Genomic DNA, 19,038 nt, shown 5'->3' with positions numbered 1-19,038 from the left:
GCACATGTGCCATAGATTCGCCACCATGGTCCTAGGACAATAGGATTGTACCTTTAGGTTTCAGAATTCAAAGCCGAAAATCGTTTGTCTGAAACAAATTACACTGAAATCAGGACAGAATTCTGAGGAAATGTTTGAGATAAAGATGCCAGATTAAATAGTAGTTTGACTGTAAATAAAATGTTCTATTTCAGTATTTGCAATAGCTGTCCATTCATACTGTTTCTAATTGTGCTAGCAGTGTCATGGAATTTCATTAAATAATTCAGTATCTTCTCTTATTACATTTTTAGAGTTGACTTTCAGTTCTTGGTTGCCATTAATTTTAGTTCATCTGAAATAGTATTTAAAATGATTGAAATGTGGCTGAGATCCATTCCCACTTGCAGGGATGCTCACAAGGCAAGTGCCCAGGGATTCTAAACATTAATTGAAATTCCGATGCACGTAATTTATATTACATGCATAATAACTGTTGCTAGTGAATTCCAGAATTGCTTTGTGAAACTAAAAAATGGTTGCATTAGCATAGTAAAGCATCTCTGCTAAAAGTCATTCCTACAATTCATTCTCATATGAGCAATTTTTTAGCAATGCACTTCAAATTTAATAATTGTAACAATAAATAAAATAATGGTAAATGTGTACTTATTTAATCTATATAAAATGCTGATGTTTCTGCTTTTCTTGAGTTTCCTGTTGTCCAGCTAGAGTTTGATATCTTTTCCCTGTTGTTATGTCCAATCATAGCAATATAGGATGCAGAATGCATGATAGTTGTCCTTTCTATTCCTTTCTTATTTGTGTGTGTGTTCTTTGGACCACTCTGAATTAATCTGGTGCTACTTTTAGCATAAATTGCCCATGGTTCTCCAAATCGTTTTCCCATTTGTGCCTAACAATCATATAAAAGTAGTCCAGCAACCTCTTTTTTCTGCTGTGTCAGGATGACATTGCTGTCACCTTATAACTGATCAACATTTGAGGCACTTCTTCTTAACTGTTCTGATATTCGAGTAGTGTTTGTCCCTTCAGGCAGCAAGCCAGAGCACTTTCACTATTGCGTGTTGCCAGATTAGCAACAAACTGGTGAAACTGACATGCTTCACTAGCTACTCACTGTTGCAGTCAGATGACTCCCATAGGGATAGGATCGACACATGACTTTAGGTTGCTATAGGTAAAGCTCCTCTCATTTGATCTCTGGTCACTCCCTTTAGAGCTATTTCAGTTTGGGCAGGACCAGAATTTAGTTCTTTTATCTAAATTTTACATCATAATTTTGTATGTTTGGCCACCCTGTCACACTGTAATTTATATGGAGGTAAAGTTTCTATTAAATTCTATTAAATCCTATCTGAAAAACTGCCTACTCTACGTAGTACCAACCTATCCAATATGTTTAACCAGAATAGAGCTGTTAAGAATCTTAAACTTAGATGAGGTAAGTAGAACAAGAATCTGCTTCTTCTTCTGTATATACCCAAATGACAAAACACTCTTTCTCCTGAGATTCAAGTGGCAATTCTCTGACAATTTTTTAAAGGACACTGAAAACATAATTATTTTGCAGAGTTTTGAAGAGTTGAAGAGAAATTATGTAATAAAATGCCAGGTTTAAGTGAGGATGAGGATGCATTTACATATAAATAAACATGTAAAGTGACCTTCAGATTGAAGTTAATAGTAATATTCACAATTTACTCTGTGTAGGCTCCGGACTAGTACTACATTCATGTCAGAAGCACCTATCACGTGTTGAAAAGATTAACCTTTCAAAGGGGACACCTGAGAGGTCTCCTTTCATGTCTCTGTTACCTTTCCACCGAAGTGGTACCTATTTATCTACTTGCATTCACATGCTTTTGAACTGCTAGGTTGGCAGGAGCTGAGACAAACTGATGTGAGCTCATTCCGTCACTTGGCTCACACTCACTGTTGACCTCTGAATGGTCTTCTGACTCAGTATTCTAACTATGAGAGTCACCACATCCCCTAAGCCTCTGGAAAGCAATAGAAAAATTGTTGGCCAAATTCCTGCCTCTACACCATGGCAAAATCCAGTTGGACCAGGTTTAATTTTTGCTTTCTGAAATGTCTTTTTGAAAATGCCCACAACCTTTGACCAATGTAAAAAAAAAAACCATGAAAATGTATGATACACTTTTTATGAATAAATATTCATTTTTATGTTATCAATTCAATCCAAAGAGGAAAATCCATACAGTAGTATATATTAGGATTGTACAAGCCATTTGGAGGGACTGCAAAGAACTTTTTGGAACCTGCCATTCAGAACATTAATGTGGCTGTGAAGTGGCTGCAATAAAGATTTGACAAATGGCACTTGTCAAATTCACAGCAAGTTATCCTGTGCAAGGAGGAAGATCAGGGAATTGTACATGCAAGAATTATTTCCAAAAGCTTTGGATTTCATATGCTGAAGAAGTTGGGGGAGTGGAAACCACAGTCTTTCTAATTTCTTATTTCTCTGCCTCACTTATGAGGCACTGAAGTATCCTGCTTTTATAACAGTCTACCATTGTTCATCAAGTGTCAAAACATGCTCCACTGTTTTGACTGTCTATGGAGATTCTCAGTCATCCAGATCATGGTTGTCCCAAAGGTGTGGTTTTCAGGAGGCAATTGGATTTTCGTGTTCTTCTTTCAACAGCTGAACTTCTTTGTTAGGACTAAGTCTAAGTCTTCCTGCCACTTTTCTTCTCATTGTTGGTTACAATTACTATTCAGTGCAAACCCCACACTTTTCCTTTACCGTCAGGGGCATCTCTTAAAGACAGTTTCAAACATGAAAGAAGAAGAAAATTAAGGCTGCAACAGATCAGGGAACAGGAGCGGAATATAACTTTGCAGATAAGGCAAGATGTTAAACAGCGAAGAGATGAACACCTGAAGCAGTTGGCCGAAGAACTGGAGGCAGAATGTCAGAAAACACAGGACGAGAAGATTAAAGCTTTGGAAAATCTATACCTGTCAAGTTTAAGAGCTGTGGGAGAAGGGCATAAAGAAGCAAAAGAAAATGAGCCTGATTTGAAGGCACTGGCAAAGCAAGCAGAAGAAAGGTAAGAAACAGCAAAAAAGAGGTATAAGGAAGCACTGAAAAAAACAGAAAAGTCAGAAGGAGAAATTGCTGAGAGAACAAACCAGACAAGCAAATGCACGAAAGCATTCATTTGAGGTAGAAAGAGAAAGAGCGGCTAGAGTTGCAAGCCTGCCTCCCCCCCATTGAAAATATAGAATTGAAGAATATACCTGCAGTGAAAATTAGTGATGTTGATAAATTTTTCAATTTGTCAGCACCATATCTGTGACTCATATCTGGACAGAGAAATGAGCACAGAACAGATGCTCGATTACTCGTTCAAAAAAAACCCAAGAAAGTCCAGTTGCCTCCTGAAAAAGCACCTTTGGGACACTGTTTTGACTGTACTGTGATCGGCCTGAACTGTACATAATAAAATGATGTATCAGTATTTTTTTTAAATGAAAACTTTACTTATGCTTTCTAGAAGAAGAAAACTACTCTAGTATGAATTTCAACTCCGTGTCTGAGCAGGAAATTTCAGCAGTTGTGTATTAGTAAGGAGTGGGAGATGGTCCATTAACGATTGAGAACAAGTGATGATTTCCTACAGGTTCTGGTGCTGGTTTTTTTTTTTTTTGGTCCTAAAATATTTCTCTGTATTTCTGCTTTTAATTTGCATGCATCTTGAAAGCCTGATTCAATCAATTATTGCAAATTTCCAGTGTTATTTTCTTCCATCTCTTTTATTTTTCATTGTTTTCCTTGAATAGTATCATAGTTGTTTTTTTAAACTGTACAAACCTTCTCTATTTTTCCACTATTTATAACACGGTATAACCCAGTCTTGGAAAGAGACAGGAGATTGTTACCTGGTAGGACTCAGTTCTGCTATCGGAGATTTTTCAGTATACAAAACATTATATTGATTATTTTTAGCTTAGCAAAAAAAGAAAGGTAGTTAATTTATTCCTGTTGCAGTAATCCCAATTATAACAATTGTTGCTCCCTTCTTAAGAAGTTAATCCTTACCCTATCTTAATTTAATGCTGTTGATGATTTTAAAGCATTTAATAGAATGATTTAAATAAAATATATAAACATTTTTAAAAAGTAATACAGAATTTTTAGGGATACAATCCTACCTCAAACCTGCTTGAGCCTAGCCACAGAATTTCCATTTTACTTTGAGTTTAATTATATTAGCCCTCATTCTGATCTATTATTAATTACGAATTTTGAACACAATATAACAGCTTAGCTGTGCATCTGTCCTGATTTGATACCCACCCTCACCCCCAGCATGGCTATCTGCAATATGAATTTCTAGACACTTCATCCTGAATCTTTGGAGAAGAGGAGGCTGAACTGGCAGAATCCCTAGGAGAGATGCCACGAGGTTCAGCACTGGTCTCCTACTGCCACCTTCTGGAACTGACTCTTCAAGTATGGCAAAGACCACTTAAGGACAATGTCTCAGTTCCCAACCCAGGCAGGTAATCAGGACAATCAGAGATAGTGTCGAAATCCAAGCTGCTTTACAGATCACCAGCGGTATTACTTTGATTAACCAAAGAACTAAAATGCAATAAATAATAACCCCCAATTCTTAAAATCAAGCAGCAACCATCAGTCTTCCACAGTAAACTGCAAGCAAAATTCTGGAAGATTTCCCACTCGTCAAATGTGTTGCATTTTTTTTTTTGCAAGAATTTAGCATTCATGTTTCATCCATTCAAATGGGAATGATATAGTATTGCTCCTGTGAATGAAAGAGATTCATTTCACCCAAAGGCCTTTTCAGAAAAAAATAATAAGAAGAAATAATCCTTTATTTTTAGAGCTACATCTTTAAGATTAATTTTCAAATTGGTGCAGACAACATTACCGGGAGCACAAATAAAAGGTGTAAAATTGAGGAAAAAGATTTCTAACTTCATTGGTTTATATAAGTAGTGAGATGAGAAGAAGCCTTAATCCCAGAAAATGGCTGTTTGGGGCTATGTTAGTTTCTTTTTAGATTCTTGCTCAGTGATACTTCTTTATATTGGGACATTACTGTGGGTAGTTTCCAGTTTAATCTGCACCCATCTACTCTAATCAAGCCCTACCTCCAGATCAGAGCAAGTAATTAGTTCAACTAGCAAAACTATAGGTTCATGTTTCTTTATGAAACATCTGCAAAGATAAAAAGGAGTTAACTGGCAAAAGGGCAAAAAGGCAATTAAAAATATGGAGAGACAGACATGACCATTAGCATGAATTAATATTATCTCTATGTCAAAAGCATATAAAACTTTCCAGAAATAGTACTGTGAGTAATTAGGAGACAGTGCCAAAAGGAGCAGCTTTTGGTCATTCTAATAGCAGAACAAAGAGGGAAATTGTGACCCCAGGTGACTCTTCCTCTATTCTGCACCATTTAAGAAACAATTTGGGGGGTGGGGACAATGTATCCAAGGTTGGTATTTACAACAGTTCATTTAGTGAGCATTCAAAGTTACAATGGCACTGAAAAAATGAATTATGACCATTTTTCACACTTATGACCATTGCAGCATCCCTATGGTCAAGTGATCAAAATTCAGATGCTTGGCAACCGGCATGTATTTATGACGTTGCAATGTCCCAGTCATGCGATTACCAGTTGTGACCTTCTGTTGTGGAAGCCAGATTCATTTAACAACAGTGTTACTAACTTAACAACTCCAATGATTCACCTAACAATTGTGGCAAGAAAGGTCATAAAATGGGGCAAAACTCACTTAACAACTGCCTCGCTTAGCAACAGAAATTTTGGGCCCAATTACAGTCGTAAGTCAAGGACTACCTGTATTCCTCAAATAGATGTTTGGGAAGGGTGCAGCTTTCCCTCTCCCTTACAAACTCTTTAATGCTCTTTTCTAACAACTTTAGAAATGTATCTGTAGGTGTATGCAACTAAACAACATGTGTATTGAAAAATATTAGAGTGTCAATTAAAAGGGTGATCTTTTGATATTGTTTAATAGTTGAAAACAATTGGCATTCAGTGCTTGATAATTAACAGGTAATGCTATCTAGACTGCCATTATGTGGCCTTTGAGACCAAGGCAGTGGAGAGCCCTCATCTCTCTACAAGGTTAGAGATTTCTTCCCTGGTGCTTTATGAGGTTGGAAAATTCCAATCTTGGAAAGTTATGAAAGGAAATGTAGAGTCCTGGATAGGGTGGTAAGGAGCTTTGGATCCAATCCTCGTACAGTCTCCCACCACATCCCCAAATTAGGGTAGAAATATGGATAGCATGAGAGCTGCTCTAAATTAATTTCTCTTTTCCTGCAAAGGGAGCTATATTTTAGGAGAGTATTTCCATCCCTTCAGTCTGTAGCTGACAGAGCATTGGCTATATTGGTGTGCTTTGACCTTGGCATGAGCCCATGGCTGCCAATATCAAAAAACGTTTCATCGTTGACACACAGTCACTCTTACATGCAGTAAGCATTTGCTTTGGCTGAATCTTCAGTTAGTAACCAAAATGGACACATCAAAGCTATTCCAACCTCTTCCAATATGTCTTTTATCAAAGATTTGGAATCATTTCAGAGCTTCAAAGAGTGCTGTTTTGGTTCCTGTCCACTCAATATATTTCTGAACTGTCCCTCAATTCTCCGTAGAAAGAAAATATCAAGTTGGGAGCAAGGAAACAGAAGAATGTAGTCTGTTGATCAGTAGCATCCAGCCATATACTGTAATTCACTTCAATTTAAATTTATTTATAGTTGCAGGTCAAAATTTTGTTTAAAACATCCAGCAGCAAACCGTACAATAAAGTAAAAATGCCTAAAAGGTAAAACGGGTAATTAATTGCTTTTTAACATAGAAAGCAGTCTGTCAGATTTTATGTATACTTAGAGTTTCTTTATATTTTGAATCTTTTTTGAATTTCCGAAGATTTTATCAGGTAATAGGAAATCAGAGTATTAGTTTCATAGAATAACTAGAGCAGTTCGAAGGGGTGGTATTAATTCTGGGGGCCCTGTATGGGCAGCTCAGCAAATAAGTAACACTGATTTAAGCACACAGATTCAAGTACCAGGACAGTTAGGCCTTCAAAGGAAAGGTTACTTTATTTCCCTTCCAGAATCTTGATGAAGCCTGATGAAAGTAAATGTGTATGGTGAGAACAGCAAAGATGTCATAAGTGCCCTTAGGAATAGGGGGGGGGGGGGAAACCAAATTTACAGGGGTAATAAATTCTGCTGCTATTGTTCTGCAAATTTCCATCTGGGACATGTTGCTTTTCTAAAACCCTCAGGCCACAGTATTCTCAAGGATTAGATAAAAATCTACAAAAAGACAAATCTATGCTTTTTCCATGAAGAATCAAAACTTGTTGACAAGGATTGCCTGGTTTAAGAATCTGTCAGGCCCCAAGAACCACACCTGAATAACAGAATAATAGAGTTGGAAGGGATCTTAGAGGTCTTCTAGTCCAACATCCTACTCAAGCAGGAAACCCTGTACTATTTCAGACAAATGGTTGTCCAATCTCTTCTTAAAACCTCCAGTGTCACTTATGAGTAGTTTCCTTTATTGTTCTTCACCTGCATACAGAATATTGTCAGACTAAAGCAACGGTTTGCATAACTGTAGATATACCCTTGGAATGTCTAGAGTTGATCCGTTTTAACCCTCTTCCTGCTTTCCAAGCTTCACTGACTCTTTGCCTCTGGAAATCAGCCTCTCCCTTCTGGAAAGCAAGATTATATTCCACCACCGAATCTCTATTCACCCCACAAAAATACTTTTAGCCAGTATTTCAGAACATAACTAAAGCTGTGCAATGTGTCCTTGAGTCTGAAGGAGTGTTCCTAGCTGGACTCTTAGGAGCAGAAACTTTGAAAGAGTTGTGACAGTGATAGCAGCTAGTTGATTTTGTGTAATCAAACATGTGAAATCAAACATGTGAAATCATGTTTAATTATCTGTTCAGATTTCTAATATTTAATTAGAATATAATATTAAGTAACAATAGAGTGGAGACATTAATACTAAGTAATCAGCTGAAGACAAAAGCCTTTACTGCATAGCAAATATTTGGATACAATCTGCAAGATTTTTTAAATGTCACATTCAATTTTTGATAAAAAGCTAAATAGTCTTACCATAACCATTGATATTTTAAATCATAATTAATAATGATTTAATATTTTCTCCTTTTATCTTTTATCTAAATATTATTGTTACTAATCTTTAGTCAGTTCTGTACAAATGCAACTATATCCAAATAACATAAAGGATTATGTAGATATGTTTTATAATAATATAAGAAAAGAACAATTATAACTTGGAAAACCTAGGATCAAATATTTCAAATACAGTTTGAGCTAATTGAATGAAAAACACTTTATGTTCTCTAAATGTATAGGGTTGTTTTTCAATTCTTGAGCCAATGCTCAGCAGCTTTTGTGGATCAAACTGACCTCTATTTAATTTTCTTAATATTTAATATCAAAACCAAATTTTTCTATGAAAGGAAAAAAGTATAATAAAAGAGAGATGCTACTAATAATTTTGCTTTGAACATTCAATTCTACCTCCAACTTAGATTTATCAGTACAAAATCATACCAATAAACAAAACAGGTGTCAGAATCCAGTTATATTTCCTTTTTATCTATCTTCTCTGATCTAAAATCAATTTGTACCCTTCCCTGGATCCTGCCATACTCCCAAGGGAGAGGGAGATATGCATGCGGGTTTATTGCTTTCACTTCCTCTATTCACTACAAAGTAACCTTTTGTTTATTCGCCTTCGTGTCTGCTAACCATTACAATGTAACAAATTGCCTCCTATCCTATGCCCCCCTATGAACTTCTTCTCCCTACCGGGCAGCTAGGAAAAGGGGGTGAAGAGATACAATCCTCTGGGATCTGGTTTATTTCTCTGTCATCAAAACAAGGTGTGAAGAGCTGTTGAATGATCATGCAGAATGGAGCCGGACTGATGTTATCTTTCCTGGATTTAACACCTGGGGATTTGCTGGTCTGAACCGCCCGGAAGAACTGTGGGGTGGGGTTTGCTTAGGGATACTTTAAAACATCGATCTGTAAGGGAATCCCTCATATCCTGTCTATTATGCCTGCTATCAACTACTCTTAATAAAAGTTCCTGTTGGAAGAGATTATTTCCAAGAGTTCTGCTTTCTTAAGATGTAGGTTGAAGTGGGTCCTTACAACAGGGCTAGCCAGTTCAGAACTGGACCAAGGGAATGCATATTCAATTAGCAAGCTTCCATAGAGCATGATAGAGCATATTTACAAGTCAAAGGGTGTGCCAGATTAGTGAGTTAGGGAGAGAAGCAAAAGCAGATTGGTGATATGTGAAGAAAAGAGGAAGAATGCCGTGCGAAGGGAAAGGGGTGGTAGCCAAAAGCTCTAACCAAAAATAAACTAGCAAACCAATGGAAAGGAGGAGCAGGTTCTTAACAGCATCACAGATCTGAAGGGCAGAAAGAAATGCATGTTCTCAGATCGCAAGAGAGCTTGAGTTGGGCAGGAGTGAGGACACAGAAGTGTAAGTAGAAATAGGAAGGTCTTCCTAACAAAAGTTTTACCTGCCACAATAAGATTCCATATACAATAATTTACTTGTCCCAGTGAATCAACTAATGTTTCTGTCTTTTTCTGATGCTTTCCCCTTTAGGAACCTTTTCCTTTGTACCATCATTCAAACATCCAGACACGGCACATTGCTTCTTTTTCCTGGAGGAGAGGAATGTTTTCTGTGATCTTTTAAGGAACTCTTTTCTCCGACTTTTCAAAATATCCATACTTCAGTCTATCTCTACAATATTGCTTTTGCCTGCAGTAGACTTACTTACTCACTCATTCAAATATTCTCTCTCCTCACCCCACCTGACATTTGGAGACCGCTTTGAACAGCTGATGGGATTTCTAAGCCTTCTATCTACTGTCCATGGGCTCAGTTACTCTTTTGTTCACTAGTTCTTTCCCTCGTCACTCTTATTTGGTCAGATTCCAAAAGCTTCCTTTTACATTCTCCGCAGAAATCAGACACCAGCTGTCAAAGGATTTTCATTTAGTTGACATTAGGCAAATCAATAAATTATTTACTGATGGGAGAAGGCGAGACAAATGACAAAGAAGTTCTTTTCCTGTTTTTTATAGAGTATTTTTTATTAGTCACTCCCAGGGTCCCCATATGCGCGAAATGAAAAAGGGACATGTGAACAGACAACAATGGGCCAGCTTGGAAACAGCAACAATTACAACAGAAATACCTAACATCTTGGACTTTGCATAGGAATTTTTTAAATGAATGCTCTCTTTCTCTTTTTTCCTAAAAAGCCTAATTTCCCTTCATTCTTTTTCCTTGCCTGAACTTGACTTGAAGCCTAATGTTATATCTACTTAATAGCTGTTTACAACATCTGTTCCATCCTCTCCAAGTCTTGAGAATGCTCACTGCCAGTTTATAATACATTGGCTGGCAATGATAGGTAATACCTCTGTTCTAGCTGGAGTTTTGTTTGAAAAAAAAAAGATTTATATGCACAGAATAAAATTAATCAAAAAAATCCATGTAGCTATCTTAAAGGAATCCAAGGTTTACTTTTATTGTTAAGTCAAGCTGTTTTCTCTTAAAGTAATTAATTGTTTAATTCTCTTTTGATTTCCTATTATCTATAGGCTGGCATAGATGGAGAAAGCATTGGGAACTGTCCATTCTCACAGCGTCTTTTCATGATACTTTGGCTCAAAGGGGTTGTATTCAATGTAACCACAGTTGATCTGAAAAGGTAAATGTTATCAATTAAAGTAATACTATAAGTTTCTGACTCTCTTGGAAAGATGTTTGTATAATGATATTACATTAGTTTATTCCCATCTTTATTAGGAATCTTGATTTTCTCATGTTAATAAGAAAATCTTACCCTTTTTAATTAGAACTGAATCATTACAAAAGAAAAATAAAATGAATATAATAATAATAATAATAATAATAATAATAATAATAATAATAATAATAATAATAATAATAATAATAATAATAATAATAATATAAGAGCATACATGATTAAACATATAATAATGTATTCTTCTTGGTTTCCACAGAAAGCCTGCTGATTTACATAATTTAGCTCCGGGGACCCACCCACCATTTTTGACTTTTAACGGAGAAGTCAAGACTGATGTTAACAAGATTGAGGAATTTTTGGAGGAAACTCTTTCACCTCCAAAGTAATATATATTATCTTTGTTTTTGAAATATTTTACTATAGTTACTTTAAGATTGCCAGGCACTATATTAAAGTAAATGACAAATATACTAATAACTTTGCTTATAATTACCCTGCCTTTCTCATAGCTGGTCAATCAGATTATAAATCTAAGTGTATATCTCTTTTCTCTATTCTCTGAAGTTATATTTACAGTATCTGAATTTGAGTTGATGGCCAGAAACCTTAGCTATGAGCTCTTCTATTTTTAAGAATCTTCATCTGAAGTGTCTTGTTTCATATTAAACCACAGTTCCTGGATTTCCAATTGGGAAATAAACTCAGGTTCATCTTCCAAATAGAGTACATAATTAGTTCATTTCTCCAGTAGCTGAATGTCATTCAAGCGTATTAGACCCAGCATATATAAATATGAGTATTTATGTCATGCTGAGTTGTGGGATACATCTTCCCCCAGTATATAACATGACATCACTCACCAACACTTTTATGGTCTGTAGGATAACTGCATTTGATTTCAGGAACTACAAGTCGTAAATTTTATTCAATAGTCTTCGGTGGCAGCTGGCAGCAGATACTAAAACGTGATTAATCTTTTAAGATTCTGATTCTCAGCCCACAGGAAACTTTTTAAGAATTACAATGCACTTTTCAAAATTCTATTTCTATGTAGAACTTTAATCACACATCTCTTTAAGTGCACACATACTGGGAGCCCCCCTCCACTTTTTTCTGTTGTTACACAGAAAAGAACTATTATAGCTTGGATTGATTTTTCTCTAGAGGGAATTAAGCAACAGGCTACATTTACAATGAAATGAAGCTGTGTACTGCCAAAGTCCTCCATATCATCAAAGATATATGGCTTATTCTGATATAAAATTACAGTTCTTTGGTTTCTTTGACTTTAAGCGTTGGTGCAATTAACCTTGTCATAAAACCATGGCGGTGTGACTTAAAACTAGTTGGCTTCCCGTGGCACCAATCATTCTCAGCAGGGTCCTGTAAGGCTGACCTGCTGAGATAAGAGGCAGTTTTAAAACAAAAATTGGTCCACAGAAACATTGCTTCATGTTCAAGCAGCACTTGCCAGGAACAAAATGTGTCTTTTAATAGTGTATCTTTTTGTGCATGTATTTTTAAAATTTTGTTTTTACTTTCCTGGGAACATTTAAAAAAAAAATAAATCTCTTTCTCTATTTACAGATATCCTAAGCTTGCAGCCAAGCATCGTGAATCCAATACTGCAGGCATAGACATATTCTCCAAATTCTCTGCGTTTATCAAAAACACAAAGCAGCAGGACAATAACAGTGAGTTGTGAGAGGAGAAACCACTGCATCTGCTTCCTCTGCAGACCTATAGAATATTGTCTTTCTCTGATGATTAAACATTCTCTTTACTTCTCCACGTCAAATGTATGCATCCTTTCCCCCTCGCTTCCCCCACAATCCTCAGCCTTCTCAGGGTAAATGCTGCCTCCGGTTTCTCCTCTCTCAGTTTTTCGCAGTTCATTAGACATATGAAAACGGCCACTCAAATGGGCCTTTTTAGTTGGTGCATGTATGCATACTGTATTTTATAGATAAGAGAAGAAATATTTTTGCCATTTGTGAAGATGTAGTGAGCATTTGCGAGCTATTTTTAGTTTTTTTAATTTCTCATGTTGCTTTCTTATAGTAATTTGGATATGGATTTGATTGCTGAATATGTCTAAGCTGCAGGGAGTTTTGTTCCAACTGCCAACTGTAGGGTTGTGATAGAATAATATTGATTGCTCAGCTAGCGGGACCTTTGGGTAAACCTAGCTTAAAACAGATTATGAACTGATGTTGGTGGCTCTTAAACTATCCTGATAGGGGCAGAATGCTGCTGAGAATGAAAGATGCCATGCCCACCTCCCTCCTCTTCCTTTTCTTAGATTGAAGGAATTTGCAGTTTCATGTTCTGCATTATTTGATATTTTATTTATATTATTTTCTATCTCTTTTCATAAAGAAATTGTGAATGTTGCCAAATTCTCAATTCAGTCTAACATCCCCATTTTTAGATGGTGGAAGAAGGAATATAATTATGTTCAAATGGTAATAATATGAATGTGATGGTGAATCCACGTTAGGATGATAAAATTCCTTTCATTCAGTTGAGCCCTACAGCAATTCATGTAATAGTTTCCTGGATTTTTGGTTTTTTCTCTCTTTTGTTTGATTAGGTTTGCTGCCTTGAAATATTCTAGTTGAAAGGTCTGGAGTAGCCTGGCTAGGACTGTAAACCCAGAAGCAAACACATATCAAAGTTCCACAACTTTTAAGCATTTTGAAAGTGAAGGAATTGATTCCAGATTTTTCAAGTTGTGGCAAGCTGTGTTTAAAGAAAGTGTGCATATTTATTATTTCAAGCCAGTTCAGTTACAGCCAACTTGATTCCATCTACCCCCAACATCACCCAAATCATTTTAATAACAGGTTTTTCTAAGGCATGATCTTCACCACATACCATCATAGACTATGCTTTGACATTCTCTGTATAGTCCTAGTGCTGTGGTTGACATAAGTATAATTTTTTTTCCATTTCTGATCCAAGAACAAAGAATTCTAGGGAGATGTGGAGATACATATGGGAGGATACTCAAAATCAGTTTCTTAAAATCTTCTCTTTGAGTGTCAACTAGAGTTTTTTCTTTCTTTCTTTCTTTCTTTCTTTCTTTCTTTCTTTCTTTCTTTCTCTCTCTCTCTCTCTCTCTCTCTCTCTCTCTCTCTCTCTTTCTTTCTCTTGATGTAGGAGGTCAGTGTACCCTTTTAAAACACTAATAAATAGACTGAACAGCTACAATTTATTCATACTTATCAGTCATATTTTAAATATTGTTTATTTGCTGCTAAGGAGGAAGGTATATAGTAACAAGCTCTTTCCAGTTAACTAATCCTTCTTAATGTTGTACTTACCTTGGCATGGAGAATTAGCTCTTAGATTTATTGGAGGCTGTTTTTCAATTTGCTTCTGAAGTTACTTTAAAGGGTGCCCAGTGTGGGTGGCTGCTTTCATTAAGGTATTTCACTGGGTTATTTTCACTGCAAACTGAACTGGAAGACCACCTGCATGATTTCTTTCAGTGGACTTTCCAGCTGTCTGACCAGAGGAATCTTCAGGCCTGGCCTGAATTCAAATCAAGGCCTCAAAATAAAAAACAAACATTAAATCATTAATTGACATTGGATTAAAACTTTCTCTCTCCTCCTCCTGTTCTAACAAATGTTGTGGCTATATGATAAATGGAAGAATTCTTTGCTGCTATATAGAACAAAATGAGGATGTTGGCCAAATGGTGTGGGACATGTTTCCCCATGTAGTTGTATGAATTTTACTCCAGTTTAGGCCTGCTGACTTGGATGTATTTACAAGATGTCTACAAATATTTAGATTCCACTTATGCTACTTCTTTAATTAAACAATTGCTGGAATCACATATGGGACTGTGTCATGATTAGTTTGAAGTATGACTTGTTCAATTAGCCAGATCCAGATTCACACAACATGTTAAGTCAAAGGCAATCAGTTGCATCTGTCTTAGGGCAGTGCTTGAGCCACAGTGTATGTCACGGTTATCAACTTCCTAAACCATTTATGATAACTAGAAGTTGGGTTAACAGGCTGTAATTAGGGCTGTACTCTTCTGAGTTTCATGGGGTGGGAAATTCTACCAAATACAATTTCTTCTGTCACCACAGCCTGAGATGAAAAGAACTGGGCCTGGAGAAATTCACTACTGGAACTTTGCCAGAGTTTAGATTTGGCAACCTTGCAGAAGGAGCGTGTGCATAATGAATTAAGGTGATCAAAATCTAAGCATTTTTATTTTCAGGAAAAGAGTTTGAGGTTTCAGTGTATGGATTTGATTTTCAGGCCTTGCAAAATACACGTTTTTCCAAATTGAATCACTGGAGCTCAAACATAGATATCTCTTCTCCCTCTTCCCACCCAAATATTTCTCAAGACTTTTGAGTTTTATTCTCCGTTAGGTGTGTGTCTGATCACAGCAGAACACAGAAAATGAAGATTTATGAAGGTGGAACATTCAGGGTCACAGGTGCATGTCCTGTGACAGGCCAGTGAAGCGAGCCATACGAAAATGGCAGCCCTCTTCCCACTGATCCCATTTAGCAAGCAACAGAGGGAGCTAGAGGATCAAAACAAGGAGAATTCTGTTCTGTATATGGTTCTATTCTAAATGAGTTTTTACTCCCTCAGAAAGATCAAGTGGATGGCTTGGGGATGTTCCCAAAGCCATCAATTCTCTAGCCTTTCATCTAGGCCTTGCCTCTGTGGATTTGCATAAATAGTTCCCCCTCTACTTTTTAATGACTATCTGATTTCATATAAGATCATACATTTTTCATTGTATTATTCAATTTAATTTCTTTAATTTCAAACTGCTTTAAGATATAGGAGGGTAACAACAAGATGGAAGGTTGACACATTTTCTAGCAAGTACATTTACGCAATGATAAAGAGAAAAAGATTTTGGTGGGTTCATCCACTTCCCTTTTGTGCCTGACTTGCTTATGACTTGAGAAAGTACAAACTTATAGTAGACAGTAGAAAAATGAACAGAATTTATGCAAGAAAGTTTTCTGCTGTAGAAAAGCAAGTAATCATAAACTGCTCATGTGTAGAACGGAATTGTTTTTCAGCTTAAATTCCTCTTCTTTGGTTTATGGTTACAGTATTCTTTAGCTCTTACATGGAAAAAATTACAATGCCCTCTGGGGAGAGAATGAGAACATTGATGAAATTGATAATTGATGTAAGCTTCTATGAGCTAGAATGGTAAATTATAAATTAAATATATAAAATAGCCTCTGTTCCGGTAAATTAATATATAGCATCATAAATTATAAATAAGAGCTTTGGCTTAATCTTGGGCCATTAATCATAAATAAGTTTAAATCTTGGCTGTCTGTTTTCAGTTTCTTTGCTATCTTTGAAAATATTTTTATATTATTACCTTTGATGTATTCTGTACTTAATATAAATCTAAAATCACTTTTGTTGCCCCTATTGCATTTACCCAAAAGGAAGATCTGAATTTATTACTATTCCTCATACTCCAAGGAAGTGTATGCAGAAAGCAACCCATATAAAATGTGTCTATGTGTTATATGCAGCCACAAGAAACTACATACCAAAAAGGCAGCAAGTTTAATTAATTACTATTTAATTATCTGCAGAATGAGATATTCCAGTTATAAAATTAATTGATCCACATGTGCACAACCAACTTTTCTCTCTGACACACAATCTACTCTTGGACACAGAAACAGAGAAGTGCCCACACAGACCTCATCCAGCAAGCAAGAAACCTGAACAGAACAGAGATAGGAACAATGAGGTGGTTGTTGCATTTGCAGTAGGCAAGTAAAAAAAAAGGGGTGGAGGATGGAAGTGAGGCAAGGGAAAGAGGTAACTGGGCAGGAGTGCAAAGATAAGAGAGAGAAGCTCCTCCTTCCCCATTGGGACACAGGATAACTATGCTGATATAATAGCAGCATTGGAAGCTGCTCCATTAGCTCAGTTCCATTGGCACTAAGTGGCTCTCAAAGAGTAGAGTAGAGTAGAGTAGAGTAGAGTAGAGTAGAGTAGAGTAGAGTAGAGTAGAATAGAATAGAATAGAATAGAATAGAATAGAATAGAATAGAGCTGGAAGGGACCTTGGAGGTCTTCTAGTCCAGCCCCCTGCTCAAGCAGGAGAACCTATACCATCTCAGACAAGTGACTGTCGAGCCTCTTCTTAAAAATCTCCACTGATGGAGCGCCCACAATTTCTGGAGGCAAGCTGTTCCACTACTTAATTGTCCTCACTGTCAGGAAGTTTCAGAGGAAGTCTTTTCTGCTCAATCCAGAAATATTGGAGGTTGAATTTGGGACACGTTTTTTTTTTTAAACCTCCAAATTCACCTAGACTGCTATAGTCCTCCCTCGACTCTGTGGAATTCTTTGTTCCTTCCTGAGGTTTTGTCCTTCTTTGTATTAGCTTCTCTTCTTTCTTGACAATTCATACCACTATTCTGCTGTGGGTTTTCATGATTGGCCTCAGTGCACACCATTTGTTCTGATATCTTTTTTGCTTTCTTCTGTTTTTTGGTCTTTGGCAGTTACATTGACCACCAGGAGGCAGATACTATATGACTTTATTTTTTGGAAGCTTATGCATTTATTTAATTCCCTATCTATGAAGTTCAGGATTTCAAAGTGCTTCCTGATGTTCTCTTTAAAAATGAGGGGTGTATGCTGAAGATCTTATTGTGGAAACTGGTTGGCTTTGTTCTTCCACTTTATTTGTCTTGGAATTCACACATGAGCAGATTGTGATCTGTTCTACAATCGACCTCTAGTTTTCCTTAGTAGCATGTTAAATGCGATCTGACCTGAGGGACCCATCATCCCCCTCTATATTGTCAAGCACTTTGTACTGTCCCTCCTGTATTTGGTAAAATACAGGAATGGTTTACAATTGTCTTCTACTGTGCAGGATGAATTGATGCATTTGCTGTTGCTGCTCTCTCCAGCAATTATAAATCATGCTGCCTGATACACAGTAGGTGTGTACTTGCTTTAGCAGGGCAGCTGAGTTTACCTTCATGCTTTGGATGACACTGCTTAGAATGTATACTCTTGGCATACACTGCCAGCATTCTTCTCATTCCTCCCTTCCTTCCAGGAAAACACCACACACACACACACACACACAGAGAGAGAGAGAGAGAGAGAGAGAGAGAGAGAGAGAGAGAGCACTATGGGGAAGCATAACTAAACTTGAGGGGGATCTAATATTAATGATGCAATACCGAGAAATGCTTTTTGAAAAAAACCCTAATTGTTGGATCTCTGTCAGGTAGTTTGGTATTGGTGACTTTCTTGCATGTATTGCAGCATGAAGGATTTATGTCTACTATGGGGTCATAAAAAGTCCCTTTCAATGGTACGTTAGTGCATTGCTTACAATAAATAGTATGTTGTTTTTTAATGGTTCTTATTATCTTTTTCTTTGTACATGAAACTAACATAAACATATAAAATACAAGAGCCATTCAAAATCTGCTAGAATTATGTAAAAGCAATTTGGACTACTGTACTACTAAGACGCAAGAGGGCAGCATAGTCTAGGCCAAAGATCTTAGAAGTGATTCTATTCTCTCTTGGTTGCAGTCTAGCATATTTGGAAAAATTCTAGTTACTTTGGGTGCCTGATTTTCAAGGTATCCCCTGTTGTTCTTTGATCATTTAAATTATACTGCACACTGCGTAAACACACAGCAGCTTAATTTGGAATGCTGTAATGATCATCTTTCATTTATAAATTGCAGTGGCTTTATATTTAGGACTTGATTTTCCTTTATTGCATTAGTACTTGGTATGTGGTGTAAAGAAAGGAAACGGATAAAGGCACAAACTATCAAACACAGTTTCTTTAAAAAAACAGATCAACAAACCAAGATTGCTAGTGACAGTTTCTTTAGAAGGCCAAGTCGGGCTAGAATAAATTCAAGGTTTGCCTCAAGATGCTTTAGCTTCCAGATAGTTCTCTATTTCAAGCCCAATTTGTGCTTAGTGATTGTTGTGCAGGAATCCCTTGGGGCATGCCAAGTTTTTGGAAGCCCAAATAAAATAAAACAATAACAATAAAAATGTGCTCTATTTGCTTTTTGCATGAATGAGCACTCTGCTGATATAACTATCAGCCTTTGATAACCC

General features: G+C 36.6%; 1 protein-coding gene across 2 annotated transcripts in view; it reads left to right on the top strand.

Moving 5' to 3' along the window:
• The window catches only part of CLIC5 (chloride intracellular channel 5), a 69,970-nt gene that overhangs the window by 30,589 nt on the left and 20,343 nt on the right, over window positions 1-19,038 (top strand). For both annotated transcript variants that reach the window (XM_015812304.1, XM_015812305.1), the window contains exons 2-4: window positions 10,736-10,845; window positions 11,162-11,287; window positions 12,493-12,599. In XM_015812304.1, coding sequence (XP_015667790.1) covers window positions 10,736-10,845; window positions 11,162-11,287; window positions 12,493-12,599 — 343 coding nt within the window. The remainder of the gene's footprint in view (window positions 1-10,735; window positions 10,846-11,161; window positions 11,288-12,492; window positions 12,600-19,038) is intronic.

Source organism: Protobothrops mucrosquamatus, unplaced genomic scaffold (assembly GCF_001527695.2).
Source record: "Protobothrops mucrosquamatus isolate PMUCROS unplaced genomic scaffold, P.Mucros_1.0 scaffold78, whole genome shotgun sequence".
NCBI classification, from domain to species: Eukaryota; Metazoa; Chordata; class Lepidosauria; order Squamata; family Viperidae; genus Protobothrops; species Protobothrops mucrosquamatus.
This window is presented reverse-complemented; position numbering and strand designations above follow the sequence as displayed.